General features: G+C 41.0%; 1 protein-coding gene across 12 annotated transcripts in view; it reads right to left on the bottom strand.

The window, feature by feature from the left end:
- Positions 1–24074, bottom strand: part of RALYL (RALY RNA binding protein like) — a 641697-nt gene that overhangs the window by 11398 nt on the left and 606225 nt on the right. For 11 of the 12 annotated variants that reach the window (XM_029063800.2, XM_029063806.2, XM_029063798.2 and 8 more), the window contains 2 exons: positions 15537–15709; positions 9161–9218 (listed from right to left, as the gene is read on the bottom strand). In XM_029063800.2, coding sequence (XP_028919633.1) covers positions 9177–9218; positions 15537–15709 — 215 coding nt within the window. In that variant the 3' untranslated portion in view covers positions 9161–9176. The remainder of the gene's footprint in view (positions 1–9160; positions 9219–15536; positions 15710–24074) is intronic. The other variant, XM_029063802.2, reaches the window with a different exon arrangement.

Here is a 24074-nt window from a genome sequence, read left to right as displayed (position 1 = left end):
CCCAGGCCTGTGTTCTATCCACTAGACCATGCTGTTTCCACCCAAGTGCACAGTACAGTGCTCTAAACACAGTAAGTGCTCAATAAACACGATTGAGTGGCAGGGAATATGTCTTCCAACTCTGTTATATTTTATTCTCCTAAGCACTTAGTTTAGTGCTCTACACATAGTAAGAAATCAATAAGTACAACTGATTTAAGCTCTAAATCAGATGTGCTTTTAAAAAAAATTGTAACTGTCCTACATGAAAGGGGAGTTTGTTACATTTTAGCATTATGCCTTTTCTTTCACAGAGTCTTCCACAAATAACTAGAGAAGAATCCATTTATGAGCGATATCATTTTGGGACAAAATACATAGGCCTTCCCAGACTAAGCTCCCCTTTTCCTCTGCTCCTCCTCCCTTCCCCATTGCCCTGACTCCCTCCCTCTGCTCTCCCCTACTCCCCACCTCACAGCATTGAGAAGCAGTGTGGCTTAGTGGAAAGAGCACAGATATGGGAGTCAGAGGACGTGGGTTCTAATCCCGGCTCCGCCACTTGTCTGCTGTGTGACCTTGGGCAAGCCGCTTAACTTCTCTGTGCCTTAGTTATCTCACCTGTAAAATGGGGATTAAGACTGTGAGCCCCTCGTGGGACAACCTGATTACCTCGTATCCTCCCAGCGCTTAGAGCAGTGCCTGGTACATAGTAAGCACTTAAATAACAAATTATTATTATTTATTATTTTACTTATTTTATTGATGAGTATATATCTATAATCTTATTTATTTATATTGATGCTATTGATGCCTGTTTTTACTTGCTTTGTTTTATTTTGTTGTCTATCTCTCCACTTCTAGACTGTGAGGCCGTTGTTGGGTAGGGATTGTCTCTATTTGTTGCCAAATTGTACTTTCGAAGCAATTAGTACAGTGCTCTGCACACAGTAAAGCGCTCAATAAATACGACTGAATGAATGAATATTCCATGAGTCCAAGGAAATTACATTTTATGGATTCATTTTACACTGTCTCTGGCTCCAGGGAATAATGATAAAGTGGCACTGGTGTTCACTACAGCTGCTCTTAGAGAGAAGTTAACAAGAGTGTGGCATAGGGTGGCCAGTTTAAGAAGCTAGAAGAAATACATGTAGCTTCTTCCCCTTCTCAGTCTGACGACTGCTCTTTTACGCAGGGACACTATATCTCTGAACACCCCACACCAAATATCTGGTTTTCATAGGACCTTATCACCATTCTTCCAACTTTGTCCTACAGCCTGCTCTCAATTATTGAGTGTGGGCTTCATGATGGGGTAGTATCTTGCTAGTTTAGGGCAAAACTGCATGTCATTGCTGGTTTAAAAGTCTCATTTACTCGGATAAGAAAAGGTATTTCTAATTCTTTTAGAGTTGCTTGTCTTTCTAAGCAAATATACTTGGCATGGACCTCACACACAGGAAGCGCTCAATAAATACGATCAAATGAATGAATGAATGGTTTAGGCAGTTTACAGGACGCTGTGGAAGAACTATGATTTTTCCATGCCTTCAGACCTCCCCAAAATTTCAGCTTGTTCACCCCCGAGACCATCCTAAAAATCTTCTACCAAAAATCCTTGGGCCAAAGAGTGAATTTTAGAGAGAGGCTTGCAAGCAGATAGGACTTTTGCCTAAAGCATGGATCTTGGTCCTGAAGTTGAGGTGCTATGGGGTCACTTGCAGGTACGTGATGGGTGGGCATCAATGTACTATTTAATTTATTCATTCAATTGTATTTATTGAGCGCTTACTATATGCAGAGCACTGTACTAAATGCTTGGAATGTACAAATCTGTAACAGATACAGTCCCTGCCCTTTGATGGGTTTACAGTCTAATCTGAAGATGAGTTTCCTTTGGAAAATGGTCTGATTATTTTCTTGCTTCATCTCTCTGAACACCACGTAGACAAGAAAACAGAGTAGGAGAATAATATTTTGTGCCAAATAAAGCACTACTCTTGTAAATCCTGGCCTATGTACCCAGAAACTCAATCAATTTGGGCAAGGTAACTAGATTTCTACTTCCATGTTAATCATTTCTCTTCTCTGAATCTTAGAAATGTCTGAATGTGATAAATGAAATCTGTCTCATATAATGGGGTTAGCTTTGTAGACAACCTGTATAAACAACTCTGGTGTTTCACATCACTGAGCCTTTTCAATGTAATTGGGTCATGAACTGCAGGTGCTTTGGGAGTGGAAAACTCCAATTAGAATTTTTGGATTTGCATTGTAGGGGAAATTGAGTCACTTAAAGGGGAACCCTGGAGGTTCATTGAGGAGTGAGGTGATATTTACTCTATCTCAGGGAATAGTGGAGTTGGGACACAACTTTTGGTGGGTTCTGTATAGTTAAAATTGATTTTCAGGAATGTTTGTTTGGTACCACTACCCTGGGGAAAAATTCCTGACAAGCAATTTCAATTCACAAAAAAAACTTGGAAATCAGTGCTCTATCCTCCTAAATTTGTCATTGTTCATGGATGACAGCAGGTCATTGCTCAGCAGAAGACAGACAGGGACAGTTTCCCTAAAGAACTATTCTTGTGAAAGGAAAAAAATGTTCTATTTGATATCTAAAAATTCTTAATGACACAACTTTTTGAATCAGGTGTATAAAAGGGATATTCTTTGGAATTTTAGCACCTTTGCAAATGTAAACTAAAACTTATCAACAGTTGGATCACAGTAATGTTCACTGCAGTGTCTGGACTTCATACAAATATCTGGAAACTTCATATAATTTAGATTCACATTATTATTTTTTTCCAAAGCAAAGACAAACAACATCTTTAAATTCAGATAATCACTTCAAATGTGTTTCACAGGAGCCAAACCATATTCTAAATGTAGTGTTCAAAGACCAACATTACAGGAACAATGTGTAATCAAGTTGCTCAATTAACAGAGATTAAATGAACATTATAGAACCAAGAGAGCACTTCAAAATCAAGTTAAACATACTTTAAATTTCTATCACACAGAATTCAAACTTTTCTTTCATATCACTTTTCACGAAACAAAACATTTGAGCTGTTAATGCCCACCCAACATATGATTGGTGGTCGTGTTTGCCTAAAGGATACTCCATATGGCTGTTCAGAGACCCTTGAATATTGATCGGGCAACAGGTAAAACACAAAAACCCAAGACTCTGTCTACGCAGGCAGAGTGAAGTGGAGAACTGAAGGAGAGAGCATTTTCAGTCAGTCCAGGTCTCTAAAATCCACTTTGGCAATTTCAATCTACTTTTTCCTCAACAACACACTTCGACTTGAATTCTTTGGGCAATTATCCAAATTCCCTACTTCACTCTGAATCTTTGGACATGGTCTTTGAGTGTCTGGAAAAATTTCTTTTTTCTTGTTTCATCATCATGGAATCTTGCATGGAACCCCTTGTATAAGATGCCCATGTCCACTTTGAGAATTTCTAGGTCAGAAGTGTTTTTTTAACTTGTTTTTACATTTTGGGTATGTTGTCCTCCAGGAACAGACAGGTTTTCCAAAGACCCTTGTTTTCTAATTCGGAGCAATGTATGCTCTTTCTAACTTGGAATGCTTTACTCCTAAAAATGAAATAATGTGATTCTAATTCAGAAATCTGCTGAATAATGCCAAAGGCATTTGTGAACAAGTGGGAAAAAGCTGACAGCTGGGTTATGGTGCATTAAGCAAATGGACCAATTGGCTTTACAGAAATAAATGTGGACATGTTGTTTAGTCCTGGATTTTTTATGTTTCTTTCTCATAATGTCATAAAAATTCCTTATTGAAAATTCTGGTGTTGGAAAACTTGACATTCTATTTCAGAGGGAGGAAACTTTCAGCATTTCTTGAAAGCTTAAGGGAAAAGTTTATTAGAAGTAAGAGCTGGTTCCGGTAAAGACATTGCAAGGGAATGATTTTCATTTTTATTCATTTTTGAGGGGTTGTAATTTGCAAATTTAAAATTGGATTCAAACTCACTCATAGATGCCTCTGACTTCCAATGAAAGCCAGTGAGTGGATGGTCACTTATTCATTTTTGAGGTGTGGTAATTCATCACTTGCAAATTTAAAATCAGATTCCAACTCACTCAGAGATGCCTTTGACTTCAAATGAAAGCCAGTGAGTGTATGGTCTCTGCAGTGGTGCAGAGCCTAATAGTAATTTGATCCAAAATTAGAAATGATGTTGTGACTTTTCTCATCATCCACTGGAAAAGTCTTCTATGTCTGACAGTACATTCATTTTAAATTAGTTCTCCTCTCAAATTCTCTCCTTCCTTTAGAGATGAGAAAAGCAAAATTAAAAGAGTGCTCTATCCATTAAGCAATGCTGCTTTCCTTATACAGGTAGACATGTATATATTTATCCTTTTTGTGTGTGAGTAGGTGTCTGAAAAGATCCATCCATAATTTAGAAGTCCTTTCCTTTCTGTCTGTATACATATTCTCTCCCTCAGTTTCTGGCTGCAATAGCTAAAGTTGCTTTCTTCTCTTGTCTTTTTAAACTCCAGGCCATTGAAGAGCCTTTTTCCAAGATGTCCTTTCAGCTGAGTGCCAGCCCAATCTGGCCACTGCTCCAGGTAGTCCACATCTAAGTTTCACTGTGAAGTAGCTTGGCTTAATGGAAAGAGCACGAGCTTGGGAGACAGAGGTCACGGGTTCTAATCCCGGCTCTGCCACTTGTCAGCTGTGTGACTTTGGGCAAGTCACTTAACTTCTCTGTACCTCAGTTACCTCATCTGAAAAAGGGAATTGAGACTGTGAGCCCCACTTGGGACAATGTGATTACCTTGTATCTACCCCAGTGCTTAGAACAGTGCTTGGCACATAGTAAGCGCTTAACAAATACCATCATTATTATTATTATTGTGTGAAGTAGATCGTCATTGTATATTTAAAGCATTTCTTCTCCCACGCTGCTTTTAATTCACCCAAATGCAGGCCACCAGGCAGCGTCTGCTTGGATGTTCCACTGTCATTTATTCTCTTCACAAGCTGACCAGGAATGGTGTCTAGGAGACTGGCTTCATCCTGTAGTTTGATGGTTTTGCTGTCTTCGCCTGATCCCCCACAGTGCAGTCTGGGATTTAACTGCTCTAAAATTCAAATCAGCTGGGTTGGGGAGTAGCTCAACTGTACTTTAGATAGAATGGTATCACAGTGTGGCCAGAGAATTGAGCTACTTGCTGCAATCCAAGTGCCAAACCACTTTTTTCTTGAACAGAAATTTTTATTTTATTTTTTGTTTTTATTTTTAGTTTTAGGCCCAAACTCTCTCCACTTCACTTTGCTCACAGGGCGTGCCCCAAACGTAAATTTTTTGGTCTATGGTTTGAAAACTACATTTAAAGAATTCTCATAAAGCCCACAAGATAAAGAATATAATATATTGGTAAATAAAAACATATATCAGTACATCGGATAGTTTGGGTTTACTCACATCTTCTCTTCTATCTCTTGATAGAATGATTGATTGACCGAATGAGTGATTCCTCTGTTTCACCTTCAGACCCACTTTGGCTTTGATGGCTGTCTGCACAGCAGAATTAATTTCTATTTCCAAAGAAAATCCCCTTTCCACATATTTCTGAACATTACAGATGCACACAACTCTTCTTCCAAAGAGTTTGAGATTGTCTTAAAGCTGTTCATTCATTCAATTCATTCAATAGTATTTATTTAGTGCTTACTATGTGCAGAGCACTGTACTAAGCGCTTGGAATGTATAAATCGGCAACAGATAGAGACAGTCCCTGCCCATTGACGGGCTTACAGTCTAATCGGGGGAAACTCAACCCTGGCAATTGGGGTGTGGGATGGAATTTTCCTGAATTCCTCCCAACCAACCTGGAGGTCACTTGATTGTCAGGTGTCATCTCCCAGGGGGGCATGGGGCCTCTGTATTGCCCCCACCTCAATATGCTTCCTGAACTGAGCATGTCCACCAGGCTCCTTGAGTGGCAGTGAAGTGGGGAAGACATGGACTGGGACGGGAATCAATCGATCAGTCAGTTATATTTATTGAGCACTAACTGTGTGCACAGCACTGTACTAAGCGCTTGGAAGAATGCAAGGCAATAGAGGTGGTAGACACAGTCCCTGTCCACAATGGGAAAAGTTCTGAATGCTACCTGTCAATTATGCAGTTGTGCTCAGGTCTGGATTCCTGGATCTAATCCCGGGTATGGTACTAAAAGTCCATGGATCCTCAGCTGTTTACCTGACTGCCCAGCTTCCTCCCTACCAGCATGATGGTGTGGTTTAGAGCTAGACTTGGCCCACATAGCTTTAAGGCAGGAAGGAGAAGGTTTAATTCGACCCTAATCACCGAAGCGTACCTCAATGCGCAGAAGTGCAGATGAATTGATTCAACCTTTGTGAAATGATAGATCCCACTAAAGGCTTTAAGTGGCCAACTACAATCTTGCTTAATTCCATGAATTAAACCTTCTCCTTCCTGGAGGTAGTAAAAGGTCAAGTCTTTTGGCTAATTAATTTCTCTACCACTGTGATCTAGTCTCCTGTGATTTTTATGCATAAAATTTAAAAAGGGACATGCATTTTTTCCAATTCCCCACTTAAATATTTTTATGACTTTTTCCATTTCTTTCGTTACAGATTATTAAATTCAGTAAAGCCACAGCAGGTAAAACACATTAGTAACTGTCAGACACTCTGCTGCTAATGACATCCTTACTTTGCTCAAGTACAAACTTTTTGCACTGATATTCATCAAGCGAATCCAGCCTGATATCTATTCATTTACCTCTGGCCTGAAGAGCTTTTAAAGTTCATTGTACCCAATATTTCCATTTTAGAGAGAAAAAGTTCAATCAGGTCTGATGTATGCAGTACACTGGGGAAATTGACCATATGAAGTTTTCTGGCATTAAAAAAACCTAAATCCAGCAAAATACATTTTGATAGCAATTTATCAGATAAAATACTTAGACCAATAAGCACAACAATCTCTGAGAAAAGTAATTGAATGCAATCCATATGGAGGAGATTTGTCAGGTGAGGCTACTAAATCTTGTAATTTTTACAGCCAATGTCATCTAGGAAGTCCGGCTTGTGTGATTAGAATATGAAGTATCCGAGATAACATTTTACATGAATAAATGAGTTACATAATATATTTGAGCATAGTGGGATTTTATTCATTGTCTATGGTTGAATAACTATGGGCTATTCTTTCCCTACAGAAAAACTCGTACATATTGGAAATGCCCTCACCTAGTGTAGAACAAAACAAGAGTTCTCTACAATCTTGCTGCATGAACAGGGGACCTGGCTGTCAAGAAAGATTGAGTAAAAGTATATGTTGCACATAACCTGACTTTGTTCCAAGACACATCAGAGCTGTTCCAGCATATTGCCATGATGCAGTCTATGTCGTTGACTGAGTCCACACCACTTAATTATTTAGGATCCCCAAACACAATTTATCCTCCATTATTTGGATATTTTGGATGCAAGTGCTTTTGGAGCTTGAATTATCTGGAAACTTAAGTAGTAATAGTACTATTACTCAATAAATGCTACTATTACAACCAGCGTGAGAAGCAGAGTGGCCTAGTGGGTAGAGCACAGGTCTGGGTGTCAGAGGACTTGGGTTCTAACCCTGGCTCCACCACTTGTCTCCTGTGTGACCTGTGTGACTTGTCTCCTGTGTGAAGAAGTCACTTCACTTCTTTATGCCTCAGTTACCTCATCTGTAAAATGGGGACTAAGAATGTGAGCCCCATGTGTGAGAAGGACTCTGTCCAACCCCATTTGCTTGTATCCACCACAGGACATAGTTCAGTGCCTGGCACAGAGTTAAGCATTTAACAAATACCACAATTATTATTATTATTGGTAGTAGTAATAGTATTGATTGAGTCGCCTACTTGGTTCAGTGCACTGTCCTAGGTGCTTGGGAAGTACTGAATAAAGAAGTGACACATTCCCAGTCCCAAAGAGCTTACACTCTAATTAGGGAGACAAACATCAAAATATTTACAACTAGAGAGGCCAAAAATGAATAAAATGAATATATAGACATGGGTGTAAAGTAGGGTGTAAATCAAGTTAATAAGTGTTAGACTGGCTGAAGTGATGATTCGGCTCAGGGCACTGGAAAATTAATTGGGGAAAGCTTAATGGAAGAGATGGGATTTTAGGACAGCTTTGAATGTGGAAATGGAGTGCGTTTCAAGCCAGGCATGTGCAAGGGGACAGAAGCTGGAGCATTGAGAGCAAGGAACAGTTAGATGTATGGCATGGGACAACAAAGGCAACGAGTCAGGGAATAGGCCGAGAAGAGAGCAGACATGCAATGTGGGGGCAGGTGGTGGGGAGCTTTAAGTCGATTGTGAGAGGTATCTATTCGATGTAATGGGACACACAGTGAAGGGTTTTGAGAAGAGGGGGATACATGTACGGAGTGATGCTTCAGAAAGATGATCCGTGCAGCAAGAGGTAATATAGATTGGAGAATGGAGAGGCCGAAGCCTGGGAGACCAGCAAGGAGGCAAATGCATTAATCTATCCATGGCAAGATTAGAGTTTATTGCGGGCTGGTAGTAGTTTGGGCCAAGAAGAAGAGGCAGATCCAGGAAATGTCATGCACTAAAAACTGGCGAGATTTGGCAATGTACTGGTGTTTGAGATGAATGATAATGTAGTGTTGAGGATGGGAGCAAGGTTTTTGGTTTCTGGGACAAGGAGGATGGTGGCATTGTCAAAGGATACAGGAAAGTTGTAGGAGTGGGTTTAGGAGGAAATTAACCCACATATAAACAACTTAAATACACTATTCGATTCTGTAACCAAATGAACGGGTAGTCCGACAGGAAATAAGAAAATGAGTTCAAACCTTCATATTCTGAAGAGCCAGTAAGCTCGTGGATTTGTGTGGGTGAAGAAACTGTACATTCAAATGAAGATATGGTTACAACAACTTTACCCATGCAATCCCACCTACCCAAGTTTGCACAGCCTTAAAATGATCAAAGAATTGGACTGAAAATGCCCATATTTCTATTTGTGCTCTAAATGAAAATTGGGGGATTTTGATTAAGAAATAATTTGAGCCCAGTTAATTTTTCCCTTAATAAAAGCTTAGTAATACCTTTCCTTTAGTAAAATGAATGCAGAAGACTAACCTGAGCTCTGAGTATTTCAGTTACTGGTGTCCTCTATGTCTGACACATGGTTCTCCATCTAAAGACGGCAAAAACATGAAAAGTCTCAAGAAAATAGGATAGAATGGGTATAGGCAACTCAACAAAGTAAAAGCCAAGACAACGCTAGAAAAACTGAAGCAGATAAATGAAGAGGGTGGAACTAGATTTCAGGATTCTAAATGGACTTTCTAGTTAACATGTCATTTCTCAATGATTTTTTTGACAAATGCATTTTTTGCATAAACTGTACATAGTTTTGCTTAAAATGACTCTTATAAACCTCAGAAGTGGAAAAAGAGTAACTATATGGCTCCTGGACCATTCTTAAATGATTTATTTAGTATGAGTGGTTGAGAGGTTAATGGAAAATATTCCTCACAAAAATATGCATAATGCTTAGCTTCATGTGCACAGAACTTCAGAGAACTTTTATTAAGCATTGCCATAACAGTCTTTCTTTTAGCTCTGTAATTCAGCACATTATTAACACATTTCATCTGATTTTATGATATTAAGGTGCTTGAAATGGTTAATCATGACTCATTTAGATTTCACATTTCCTTGGGAATTGATTAGCATGTTTTTGATTCAAAGAAGTAATAGAAAATGGGATTTCATCTAGTGCTTTGTTGATCAAAAATTAAGATGCTTGTAGCACTCTGTGACTAATGACAGGGCTACAAAATAAAAATCACACACTCAATTGCTGTCTGCATTCCCCAGTGAACTTGAAGCAGGTCCTCTCCAAGGAAATGCAAGACTTGGAGGAGCTAAATTATTCCCCATCTCACTGAGGTCTGACTTCAAGTTCCAGTCCCAGTTGAATGGAGAATGCTGATGATACCATTCACTAGTTCCTGGCAAGAAAGGCTGTAAGGTTTAGAAGAGGTGTGGGAAACAACATTGCTAGAATAGGAGGAGAATCACACACAATTCCTGGAGAATAGCACAGAAGCATGTTTTTGGAACAATGCACCGAGAGCGTTCTTCCCTTTCTTCAGCCTGACTAATCATCCTCACCTTTGCATGGGGAAATCATGAAACAGAAATCAATTCTGTTTGAGAAGTTTGTTTGAGAAGTTTGAAAACTGCTCTCTCAAAGCTCATTAAATGATCTAATTGCCAAATTCAACAACTTCTACTCCATTTCAATCCTCCATGACCTTTCAGCTGCCTTTGACATTATGGATCAACCCCTTCTTCTGGAAACTTTATCTAACTTGGCTTCACTGACACTGTCCTTTCCTGGCTCACCTCCTAACTGGCTACTCCCTCTGGTTCTCTTTTGTGAGCTCCTCCTCTGCCTTTTAATTCATTTATTCAATTGTATTTATTGAGCGTTTACTGTGTGCAGAGCACTATACTAAGCACTTGGAAAGTACAATTCAGCAATAAGGGAGACAAACCCTGTCCACACCGGGCTTACAGTCTAGAAGTGGAGAGACAGACATCAAAACAAGTAAACAGGCATTAATATAAAAAAATAGAATTATGGATATGTACATATATACACAAGTGCTGTGGGGCGGGGGCGGGGTAGAGCAAAGGGAGTGAGTTGGAGTAATGCGGAGAGGAGGGGGAACTGAGGAAAAGGGGGTTTAGCCTTCCACCCTCTGAAAATAGGGGTCCCTCAAGGATCAGTTTTGGGTCCCCTTCTATTCTCCATCTACACCCACTCCTTGGAGAACTCATTCTCTCCCATGGCTTTTACCTACTACCCTTATGCAGGTGATTCCCAAATTTACCTCTCCAGTTCTGACCTCTCTCCTTTTTTGGCAGTCTCACATTTCCTCCTGCCTTCAGGATATCTCTACCTGAAGGTCCTACCGACACCTGAGATCTAACATATCCAAAGAAGAATCCTCATCTTCCCACCCTGTCCTCACCATGACTTTCCCATCGCTGTAGACATTACCAGCATCCTCTCTGGCCCACAAGTCCATATCCTCAGTATTATCCTCAAGTCATCTTTTTCAATCAACCCACATATTGGATGTGTCACCAAATCTTGTTGATTCTACCTTCACAACATCAGTAAAATCTGCCCTTTCCTCTTCATCCAAACTGCCACCACGTTAGTACAATCACTCATCCTGTCCTCCCTAGATTACTGCATCAGCCCCTTTCTGACCTTTTAGCCTGCCTCTCCCCACTCCAGTCCATCCTTTACTCCATTGCCCCACACAATGGATTGTGGAGCATTTAACCTAAACATTCAGGACATGTCATGCCCCTCCTCAAAAATTTCCATGTCAAACAAAAACTCCTCACCATTAGCTTTAAAGCTCTCCATCACCTTGCCCCCTTCTACCTTACCAACCTTCTCTCCTTCTACAATCCAGCCATACACTTCGCTCCTCTGGTGCTAACCTTCTCACTGTGCCTCAATCTCACCTGCCTCACCGCTGACCCCTGGCTCACATCCTACCTCTGGCCTGGAATGCCCTCCCCCTCCTCAAATCTGCCAGGCTAAATTACTCTCCCTTCACTTCAGAGCCTTACTGAAGGCACAGCTCCTCCGGGAGGCCCTCCCAGACTAAGCTCCATGTTTTCTCCTCTCCCACTCCCTCCTGCCTCACCCTGACTCGCTCCCTTTGCTTTCCCCCCATCTTCTCCCCAGAGCACTTATGTGCTATGTAATTTTATTTATTTATATTGATGTCTGTTTACTTGCATTGATGTCGGGCTCCTCCTCCGCCCCTCCCTCCAGTGTCCCAGACTGTGAACTGGGGTGTGGGCAGGGATTGTCTCAGTTTATTGCTGTATTGTACTTTCATTCATTCATTCAATCATATTTATTGAGCACTTACTAAGTGCAGAGCACTGTACTAAGCGATTGCACTATACTAAGCACTTACTCTACTAAGTGCTTTGCATACTTTCTCAAGTTTTTAGCACAGTGCTCTGGACACAGTAAGTACTCAAAAAATACAATCAAATTGAAATCAAATTGAATGAATGAATACTTCATCAGCCCTCTTGCTAACTTCTCAGCCTTCTACATCTCTCCACTCCAGTCCATACTTCATTCTGTTGCCTGGATCATTTTTCTAAAAAAATGTTCAGTTCATGTCATGCCACACCTTCAGTGATTTCCAGGCACTCTACTAAGTGGTTGGGTAGATATAAAGTAATCAGGTTGGACACAGTCCATGTCCAACATGGAGCGAACAGTCTTAATCGCCATTTTATAAACAAGGTAACTGAAGCAAGGAGAAGTTAAGTGATTTGACCAAGGTCCACAGAAGACAAGTGACAGAGCTGGGATCAGACATAAGTCCTCTGACTCTCAGGCCTGTGCTCTTTCCTCTAGTCCCCACTGCTTCCCATTGTAATGAGCACTACTTCAACGCTGAAGAGCTGATTGATAGCATTACATTCTGGGTTGTTGTTTACAATCAATTGCCAGGTGTGGGCTAGTGTGTAGTTTATACAGCTTCCTGGGTATGGGTTATTGTGAAACCTTGTTTTTCTTCAGTCTTACTGTCAATTCACATTACTAGGCTGGCTTTCCAAAGCACTTGAGAAGCAGCGTGGCTCAGTGGAAAGAGCACGGGCTGGGGAGTCAGAGATCAGGGGTTCAAATCCTGGCTCCGCCTCATGTCAGCTATGTGACTTTAGGCAAGTCACTTCACTTCACTGTGCCTCAGTTACCTCATCTGTAAAATGGGGATTAAGACTGTGAGCCCTACATGGGACAACCTGATAACCTTGTATCCTCCCCAGTGCTTAGAACAGTGCTTTGTACATAGTAAGCGCTTAACAAATGCCAACATTATTATTATTATTACTTTAGAATGATCCATTATCTACAATGTAACAATAAACAAAAAACAGACACATTCCCTGCCCACAATGAGTATGTCCGGTCAGTATACAGCAGTTTCTCTATGCCTGTCTCAATAACTTTCAGTGATGCTCAGAGTCGAACGGAAGCTCATCTTGACATCAGCTTTGAAGTGTCTGGTCACATCGTCAAGCATATTGGCTTAAAACAGATTGGGCATTACTGGGTCTATAACAACACCTTGCTTTACTCCAAACATGACGGTGAAATTATAAGGCGAAATCCCCAGAAATCCGACTCTGTTGACCTTGATATCTTAGAGCAGCCCAAGGATCTTTCAGAATGTGGTTCTACTGCTGTCAAATGATTTAGGATTCTTATCTATGCATGTGGAGGAGGCTGAATGTCGATGTGAGTATCTGGAAGTGCCGGGGAAAATCCGGAGAGGAGCTGCTTCTGGGGCAGAGGTTTTGGTAAATCGGGAGATAGAGAGGCACATGTATACAGGAAGCACAGCAAAGAAAAGCTATATTTACATGCATGCAGTGTTGCTTGTCCAGGAAGTCTTTTTAGTCATACTTTCACTTTCTTAATGTCATCTCCAAAGATGACAGCTAGCTAGACAGACATGTGTAGAATATTGTGACCATCTGTTTGTCATTTCAAGGGGAAGTACCAATTTTAAGCCCCTAATCTGCCACCCAAAAAGACTAATGGGAAACTTCCCTAAATTCCTCCTTTGACTGAAGTGGCCATAGGGACAGTGAAGTGCTCTGTGAATGTGCAAAGGAATTAAGAAGTAAGGAGCAGGAAAGGCTATACACAGTGCTAAACACAGTGCTATCAATGACAAATATAAAAGCAAAATCAACCCTCTAGGAGGAGCAGTGACATCAGAAGAGAAACCCCATATTTTTGGAAGATAGGGTAAGTTGAGTCAGAGTCACACAAACTGCTAGGGGCTTATCTTTTGGTGCATAGGAGGAGGAGGGGAAGGAGACTGGTCAGGAATACAGGAGATAAATGAAATTTGCTGAAAATTCTAAGACTCATTTTAGCCCATCATGATGATTTTCTCTTCCATGAAAACCATTTGTAGAGTTTCCTATAGGTCTCTGAAGATTATTAAATGGACAAAAGGAGGGTGGCATCATAAGGCAAGATAGAGAAGGGTAAGGACAACCCAAACCTGGGATGTTTGTAACACCACCCCTCTCTTAAGAGCAAGTGTAGCATTCCCTTTACCATGAGCTTAAAAGTCAAAATACCAGAAGGAAAATTAGGAATCCAGAGGGAGAAATGGAAGATGGGACTTCTCCATCATGGTATCAACTCCACAGGGACACTCATCCTCACAGACTCTTTAGCTGGACATTTCACCTGGATCATTCCAGTTCTTAGGGTGGTTTTCTAGCCTGTTATCTTTTAGAAATCTGTCCCCTTCTAAGTCCTCTCCCTCCTAAAACCCCTGCTCCCTTTACACTCCCCCACTCCAAATGAAATGTTGATACCCGTAGGCTACAAACACAGGATGGAAAAAATAACCACAGCCATCACAACTACACCAAGTTCTTTATTAATGGAAGGACTGAGTTCTTGTAAAACTCTTCTCTAGACTGTAAGCTCACTGTGGGTAGAGAATGTATCTACCAACTGTCTACACACAGTAAGCTCTCAATAGATACCATTGATTGATTGACTGATTCACTAGGAAAAGCTTTTGCTGTAGCGCTCTCTGGTTTTGATATTATGTACATATTTACAAGCCATTTCTTCCTACACTGCAGCAGGCTTCATCCAATCAGGCTCATGTTGTAGAATAATGACACCATAATTTCCTAACAGTGTTCTAGCCAGAATGCATACCAAAAACATTTATTATGCTAAACCTCAGTAAATCTGTTGCCACTGTCAGAGGCAGAAAGCTGGGTTCATTTGTACTCTCCCAATCACTTAGTACAGTGCCTGAAGTTCTCAATATATATTACTGAATGAATGAATGGACCATTGGTCTGAAACAGTAATGCTCTCAGGTAAGAGATATATGTTTCTTTTCAATTTCTATACTCATCCTTCTTCCTCTCTATTCAGTGTGGGCCTATTCTATCTCTGGTTATTTAATTCTATTCAAACTCAAAGATTCAACAGTTGACTAGATATGGATTATTGTGTGTCCTTCTTAACCCCTGAACTGGGGCCCTTTAAAATTGGACAGGAGAAGGGAGAGGTATGAAATTCAAATTAGTTAATATTGTCAATGGCTATAAATATTGTCAACTGCTGCAAAGGGTGAAGCTAAAGCCAAAGATTAAGTTTTCAGATTTTCATGGATTTCTTTATCCACACAGTCTCCCCAATTAGCATCAATCTCTGAGATTTCTATTAGCCTCCAATGAACTTCATGGGCAAGAGCTCATTATTCTCAGTCATGTACATTAGTGACCATTCATTGCTTAACATTAGAGAATACTTATGAGAGATGAACCCTGACTTTTGAAGAAAGGATTTCAACAACGCACAGCTCCCTATGTAAAGTAAATCTTCTTATACCCATGTCTAATTCCATACCAGCTCATTACTTCCATCTTCATCAAAATCCTCTTCTATCCCATCAGTCATTTCTTCTCCATCTGCATCTGCCCCTCCTTCGGCAGGCTCTTCTGTGGAGTTATCTGCATTCTCTGACACACATTCTTCCTGGATCAATTCTGCATTATCTTCCATTTGCTTCTTTTGAGCTTCTGTTAAAAAATCAAACGGAATTACCCATTAAAAAAAGCTTAATTTTAACCATTAATTTTTGGAACTATCAATGCTGAAATGCAGAGGGCAGTTCTGCATTGGCAGCAAACTTTTGAACTTGGCCTGGTGGAAAGAGCATAGGCCTGGGTTCTAATCCTGGTTTTGCCATTTGCCTGATGTATGTCCTTGGGCAAGTCACTTAACTTCCATGGGCCTCAGTTTCCTCAGATATAAAATAGGGATTCAACACCTATTCTCCCTCCTATCTAGATTGTAAGGTCCATATAAGTCCATCATGATTATCTTGCATCTCTGTTTAGTACAGTGCTTGTTTAACAGATAACACTATTAACATTAACTTTTTGGGTTTATATTCCAGAAGAATTAAGTTCATGAATTATGGCTTTTGAGTAAAGGAGATCAGCACAACTCCCCTAAATAGTACTGAATTAAAATTTTAGGGGAAATCATATGTTGTCTGATTCTGTCTCATGAAAAGATGGCTACATGAACTTGAAGGGTTTGGAGAGAGGCAGGGGAGAGGCAGGGGAGAGGCAGCACAAGGATGCTGAGCAGTGTCCTAGGGAGCTCCCTGAGATGACAGCTTCTTCTGCTTTTGGAATTTTCCAAAAAAAATGTTCAGTCCCTGTTTCCCCAAACCTCAAAAAACTCCATCCACTTCCTCATCAAAAAGAAACTGTATACCATGGCTTTAAAGTTTTCAATCAGGTTGCCCCCTCCTATCTTTCCTCACCTATTTCCTACTACGATCTAGCATGCTCACTTTGCTTCGCTCACTTTGCTTCTCTAATGCCAACATACTCAGGGTACTTGGGTCTGCCTATCTCACCGCTGAGTCCTCACCCCTGTCCTGCTTCTCGCCTGGAACTCTCTCCCCCTTCATATCTGACAGACCATCAGTCTCCCCACATTCAAACCCTTATTAAAATCTGATCTCCAAGAAGCCTTCCCCAACTAACCCCTAATTTCCCCAACTCCTTCTCTCTCTGCATCACCCTTGCACCTGGATTTGTACCTTTTATTGACCCCACCCTTAGCACAACAGAATTTATGATCATATCTGTCATTTACTTTAGTCTGTCTCCGCTTCTCTACTCTAAGTTCCATGTGGGCAGGGAACGTGTCTACCAACTCTGTTGTGTTGTACTCTCCTGAGTGCTTTCTAGTCAATAAGTGCTCAATACAGAGCATTGATTAATTGATTGATTGAGTGTGGTAGCAGATGGGGTGGGGTGGGGGGGAGGGTGGCTCCTGGACATTTTGCCACCCACTCCGCTTTATCAACATGTTCATAGAGTGGAAAAAAAGAGAGCAGGTAGAAAGAGGCTAATCCCCTGAAATAACTCTGGAGGATGACTTGTAGTTTCAAGTGGGAGAATAGAGACCTATGTCATGTGTCAAAAATACCTATATACATGTTCACAGACCATTCATAGCTCAAATCCTAAAATCCACTGAATGAAAGGATATCACCTAGAAGTTTTGCTTCCTACTAAATTCAGAAGAGGGATATTTCCTTAAATGCTATATTCCAAAGAAAGACACAATTTTCTCTGCCCTGAATAGTCTAACCCACCATTTGCTCTACATTTCATACCCTAACACTTCACCCCAATTAATGCCACCTTTTGAGATATAGTCGTCAGAAATTTGGCACAAAAGCTATTTTTCCTTTGAGTAAGTAGCACTGAGATTAGTTCTTCCTTCTCCTTGATTTTCTATATTAACCGATTTAAATAAACTTTATAGAGATTTTACACTTAATAATCGTCAAATACAAAATCATAGATAATTATTTTTATGGGGCTAATTTGTTATACATTTGCATAATAGGAAACTTTATGATTTTCTTCCTGGGGAAATCTGAACATGAAAGAAAACAATATCTAGAATAGTGGATGGATTCCAAGGAGGTTCAAATCTAGATTTTACAGACTTGAAGACCTAAAATGTCTAACAAAAATAAATGTGTAGCTGTTTGACTAGGCTGCTTTCTAGACTTGAAACTTTGAGGTCTCATGGAGGCAGTGAGTGGAAGAATCAACTCCAACACTTAACTTTTCTGTTCCTCAGTTACCTCATCTACAAAATAGGGATGAAGACTGTGAGCCTCACATGGGACAACCTGATTACCCTGTATCTATCCCAGCACTTAGAACAGTGTTCTGCACATAGTAAGCGCTTAACAAATACCAACATTATTATTATTATCCTCTCTGGGCATCTCTATTTCTTGGAAGAGTATTTAATGTTCTCTTCTATTTTATCACTGTGAGCATTCTTTTTCTGAAAAAGGATGTGAATAAAGCTGCAGGGGGGAGTGTGCCAATTAATCAATGGTATTATTGAATACTTTCTGTTTGCAGAGCACTGTGCAATTTAAAATAGAGCTGGTACACATGTTCCCTGCTCATATACAGCTTAGAGTATAGCTCAGGGAGACAGACACTAAAATAAATTACAGATATGTACATAAGTGCTGTGGGGCTGCGGGTGGGGTGACTATCAAGTGCTTAAAGGGTACAGAGCCAAGTGCATAGGCAGTGCAGAAGGGGAAGGGAGTAGGGGAAATGAGGAGTTAGCTAAGGAAGGCCTCTTGGAGGCGATGCAATTTTAATAAGCCTTTGAATGTGGAGAGAGTGATAGTCTGTTGGATATGAAGTGGGTGGTAGAGTTCCAGGCCAGAGGCAGGACATGGGTAATAATAATAATAATAATGATGGTATTTGTTAAGCGCATACTATGTGCAGAGCACTGTTCTAAGTGCTGGGGTAGACACAGGGGAATCAGGTTGTCCCACGTGGGGCTCACAGACTTCATCCCCATTTTACAGATGAGGTAACTGAGGCACAGAGAAGTGAAGCAACTTGCCCACAGTCACACAGCTGGCAAGTGGCAGAGCTGGGATTTGAACTCATGACCTCTGACTCCAAAGCCCGGGCTCTTTCCACTGAGCCACGCTGCGAGTTGTGGCAATATAGACGAGGTCAACATACAGTGAGTGGGTTGGCATTAGAGGAGCAAAGTGAGGTAAGATAGGAGGGGTCGAGGTTTTAAAACTGATGGTACGGAGTTTCTGTTTCATATAGAAGTGGATGGGCAACCACTGGAGGTTCTTGAGGAGTGGAGAAATGTGGGCTGAATGATTTTGTAGAGAAATGATCTGGGCAGCAGAGCAGTGTATGGACTGGAATGGGGAGAGACAGGTGACAGGAAGATCTGAGAGGAGGCTGATTGCAGTAGTTAAGGTGAGATATGTTAAGTCTGCTGGTCCCTATGGACAGGTCCTATGTCTCTTTTCTCTTCAGGCAAAATTTTTTCAAACTCAATTCTTGTGAAGTCTTTTTCTGTGGCTTCACACATTCTCATAGAGTCAGGTGGGTTTCCCTGGAGATTTTTCAAGACGAACAACTTCCTCCATCACTTCGGTAATATCAACTGGAACCGTCTGCTTTGGCAGGAAGGCCTGTGTATAATTTTAACTTCTTGAAGCACTATTCTGCTCTTTCTTCTGCTTTTGCAGTCTTAACAAGAAATAGGCAGAATCCAAGCAATGTGGGGGCAATTTTGGATAGCAACATCATTACAGCTCATTTCTTTTACTTTAATCTCTCTTGTGGCCCTTTGGGTTGCTGGAAACTTGCTGTCTTTTATTCTGAAGATGCTTCAAAATTCTGATAAAATACATATACACATACACACAAACACATATATATGCATATATATATGCTATTTGTTTAGTTATTTATGCTATATGTATATATATACACACATATACGCTCCTTGATGCTATTTGTTTAGTGTTTACTATGGGCCAGGCACTGAATTAGGCACTGGGATAGATACAAGGTAGTCAGGTTGGACACAGTCCATAACCTACTTAGGGATCACAGTCTTAATCCCCATTTTACAGATGAGGTAACTGAGTCACAGGCACAGAGAAGTTAAGTAACTTGTCCAAGGTCACACAGAAGACAAGTGGCAGAACTGGTATTAGACCTCAGGACCTTCTGACTCCCAGGCCTGTACTCTATCCACTAGGCCATAATGCTTCACACAGATTCTGAAAAGGATGCAGATTATAAATAAAAATGAAAAGAAATGCAGCCCACATAGGATGGGGAGAAGAAGTGTTCAATAATCTGAAACTTTAGGCTATGAAAGTATGTTTCCATCCTTTTCTCCCACAAAACCACAGCTGGCACTTTCTATTAAGATACAATTCAGTGTGCCTTGCTCTTGTTTCTCCTGCCTCTGACTCCTTACTATTCTGCTTCCTCTGGTCTGGATCATATACACCAGACCAAAGCTGTCCTATCAACTGACACCTTATTGTGGCAGGAGTTTGTATACACTGATGAAGCTCAGAGCTATTCCATATAGGGCTACCAACAATGGAAAGGTCTAAGCCAAAGCATCAAAGTCGATTCACCTGAGCTGGGCAGCAAAGGCATGGAAAAGAATCAAAGGCGAATGATCAAGTGATCAAAGCTCTGATCAAAGACAATTGCAGAGACTAAAATGTTTACTCTGTGGTAGAAGGCAATGGTAAACCACTTCCCTATCTTTAGTAGAAAACTCTAGGGGTACACATACTAGAATGACTTTATGACAGAAGATGGGATGTTCTGAAGAGGGTGTGTCAATGAAATCATTGGGGGTTGAAAAGAAAGCTCTCACCAGCTTCAAAGCCCTTCTGAAATCTCATCTCCTTCAGGAGGCAGTCCCCAACTAATTTCTTCTTTCCCAATTATCACTTGAGTACTTTGCACCAATCATGCAATTTCTTTGGGAATTTGTCCGTTTATTGGCATATTATACTGTCCCAATTGCTTAGTAAAGCGTTCTGCACACAGCAAGAACTCAACCAATTTAACTGACTGACATAGAAAGTGCTTAACAAATCTTATTATTATTATTGTTATTATTCTACAGGTAAGGCAACTCAGGCACAGAGAAGTTAACTGACTTGCCAGAGGTCACACAGCAGACAAGTGGTGGTGCTGGGATTAGAATCAAATTCCTTCTTTCTCCTTATCTATAATTGCTTAGTGTCTGTCTGTCTGTCTTCTCCTCTAGGTCATAAATCCTTTTTATAGTGCAGAGATCATGTCTACCTACTCTGTTGTATTTTCCCGAGCACTTAGTACAGCCCTTTGCTCACAGCAGGCACTCATTAAAGTCAATCCAGTGACTGGATTGAAATACCTTTGCCATGCATATAGTGCACTTCTCTTTGTGTATTTACTGATTAGTAGGATTGATTTGTTCTTTGACTCAATATTCAAATCCAAACGATTTGCATATCATTACACAAGCACATCCTTAATATAGAAGTCATGATTTTGGGTATGGAGGGAGAAGGATAAAAAAATGAAATAGGAGTTGGGGTAGAGTGGACCACAATAGAGGGAGCCTGAGGGAGGTACATGATAGGTTTGAGGCTTGTTAATCCAAGGTTCCCACAACAAATAAAAGTTTTCCAGAAAACCTCTATTGTTTACAATAATAATAATAATGTTGGTATTTGTTAAGCACTTACTGTGTGCAGAGCACTGTTCTAAGCACTGGGGTAGACACAGGGGAATCAGGTTGTCCCACGCGGGGCTCACAGCCTCTCCCAATCCTTCCTCTAATTTGTTCCCCCAGGCAGAACTGATGGGTGGGCAAATCTTCCTGTGGAGTTCTCCAAGCCAATAATAATAATGGTACTTGTTAAGTGCTCTGTGCCAAGCACTTACCTAAGTGCTAGGGTAGATACAAGCTAATCAGGTTGGTGACAGTCCCTGTCCCCATGGGGGCTCACACTCTTAATCCTCATTTTACAGATGAGGTAGCTGAGGCACAGAGAAGTTAAGTGATTGGCCACAGTCACAGAGCAGGCATGCGGCATCTGATTCCCAGGCCTGTGTTCTATTCACTAAGCAGTGCTGTTTCTCACAGCCAATGATGAAATCTCTGGCTATCTAAACCTGGGAGGGAAGGTACAGTGTATCCTCAGCACCCACTGTATCTTGCTTCTCACGGCAGCAGGCACTCTGCTTCCCAGGTCTCCTGACTACCAGTCTTGAGCTCTTCCCACAGCAAAAGCAAAAACAGTGGGAAATGGAATATCACACATGTAGTATCCTGTGGGAATTAATCAGATAGAGATCAAAGAGGGAAAAAGAGCAGGAGCTCTCTTGTTGTGATCACCCCCTTCTCCCCTGGCTCCATCTTGAGTTTTCCTTCCTCCTCCCACTGGTTGATTTCTCAGTCAAGGTCAGTGGGCTCAGGGCAGAAGTGAAAGATTTTACTTCCATCACTTCCTCTCATCTTTCCTCTACCTTGGATAGCTGAAATGTTTATTTCCCTTCAAAGACGTCTCCTTTTAATTACATCGGCTAATTAACAGGCATACAGCACAATTTCCTTGAATCCAATTAGGGGAAGCCAATTGATAACAGCTCTTCATATTTAAGAAGATGTTACTCATGGTGAGGGCATCATCACCAATAGTATTCATTGAGTACTTAATGTGTGCAGAGCACTGTACTAAGAGCTTGGGTGGGTAAAACAGGACAGAGATGGTAGACACATTCCCTGCCCACAATTAGTTCCTATTCACATGGCTGGAAATAACTACAGGGAAGTGGCTTGGCCTTGTGGAAAGAAAATGGGCCTGGGAGTCAGAAGGACTTGGGTTCTAATCCTGGCTCCACCACTTGTCTGCTGTGTGACCTGGGGCAAGTCATTTCACTTCTTTGTGCTTCAGTTACCTCATCTATAAAATGGGGATTAAGACTGTGAGCCCCATACATCTACCCCAGTCCTTAGAACAGTGCTTGATATATAGTAAACACTTAATGTTGGTGGTTGTTAAGTGCTTACTATGTGCAGAGCACTGTTCTAAGCACTGGGGTAGATACAGGGTAATCAGGTTTTCCCACGTGAGGCTCACAGTTAATCCTCATTTTACAGATGAGGTAACTGAGGCACAGAGAAGTTAAGTGACTTGCCCACAGTCACAAAGCTGACAAGTAGCAGAGCGGAATTCAAACTCATGACCTCGGACTCCCAAGTCCGTGCTCTTTAAACTGAGCCACACGGCTTCTCTGATCAGATACCATCATTATTATGTGACCGCTCCTCCATTCCACTTTGTGTACATAAAAAGATTATTTTTTCCATGCTGATGTACTTTCCATTTGCAATCTTTTCAAAGTCTTCGCTCAAGCCTCCTTTCTCTTGATAGACACGAAGCTGGCCTGTATGCTGCTGTTATCTCCCTGCAGTCTGCTGCCTTTACACATCCTTTGAGAGTGTTCTTCTCTACTTGGTGGTCTCCCATTTTGGCTCACCACACTCTAGTTGCTTGGACATCCTGTTATCAGTCATTCTCATCTCTTGCAATGAGCAACACCTCAATAATGGTGGGCTGACGGCACTCAAGGCCCTCATGTTCTTAATTTTGATTGCCATTTGAAGTGGAGGAAAACTCTCTGTACTGCTGAGGAAACTCCTTGAGAAGCTGGATTTGTGATATCAGAGTTATATATATATATGGTTGGAAGCCACCTTGCTTTACAAATTTTCAAACTGATATGTAGTTTAAAGTCTCCTTGCTTCCACACTCAGTCTTCCAGACCAACTGTTATGATTTGATTTTCTATTACTTTGTCTGTGCATTGTAGAATACAGTACTGCTTAGGGAACTAAATTTGAGGTGACATTCAACTCTGTGTTGTGAAGAGTTTTCTTGTTGCAGGCTGGGACGTATCCTCCTTAGACATATAGTCAGTACGTAAATGCTGTGCCTGTTCTGGCAACCAGCTCATAACCATGTGCATGTCTTCTTGAATATGCTTGATCCTGAGCACATCCAAAGCAGATTCCTCAGCATATTACAGTTCTGGGAGGGTTTCCTGGAAAACCTTTGCTCATGCTTTTTGCTTGTTGAGTTGACAGTTTCCTGGTGGATCACAACCACATTCTCATACTACCTCCTACATTCCCAATATGGACGCATACAACAGTTTCAAAAGAATTGGACCTATGATACACAATGCCTTACTCTGATGATCAATCAATCAATCATCAATATTATTTATTGAGTGCTTACTGTGCATTGAGTACATGGGAAAGTATAATAGAATTGGTACATGTAATCCCTACCCATGAGGAGCTTGAAGCGAAGGTAAGGAAGAGCACTTTCAACTCTGATTTTAACCAGCGACCACTATGGAATAGATCAAGGATTTTGAAGAACTTCCCGGGACACCGAAAATTGTTTTGTTGTTTCCAGTGTCCAAGTCTACTGGTACTAATAATTGTGGTATTTGTTAAGAGTTTACTGGGTGCCAA

Source organism: Ornithorhynchus anatinus, chromosome 4, assembly GCF_004115215.2.
Source record: "Ornithorhynchus anatinus isolate Pmale09 chromosome 4, mOrnAna1.pri.v4, whole genome shotgun sequence".
In the NCBI taxonomy this organism is placed as follows: domain Eukaryota; kingdom Metazoa; phylum Chordata; class Mammalia; order Monotremata; family Ornithorhynchidae; genus Ornithorhynchus; species Ornithorhynchus anatinus.
This window is presented reverse-complemented; position numbering and strand designations above follow the sequence as displayed.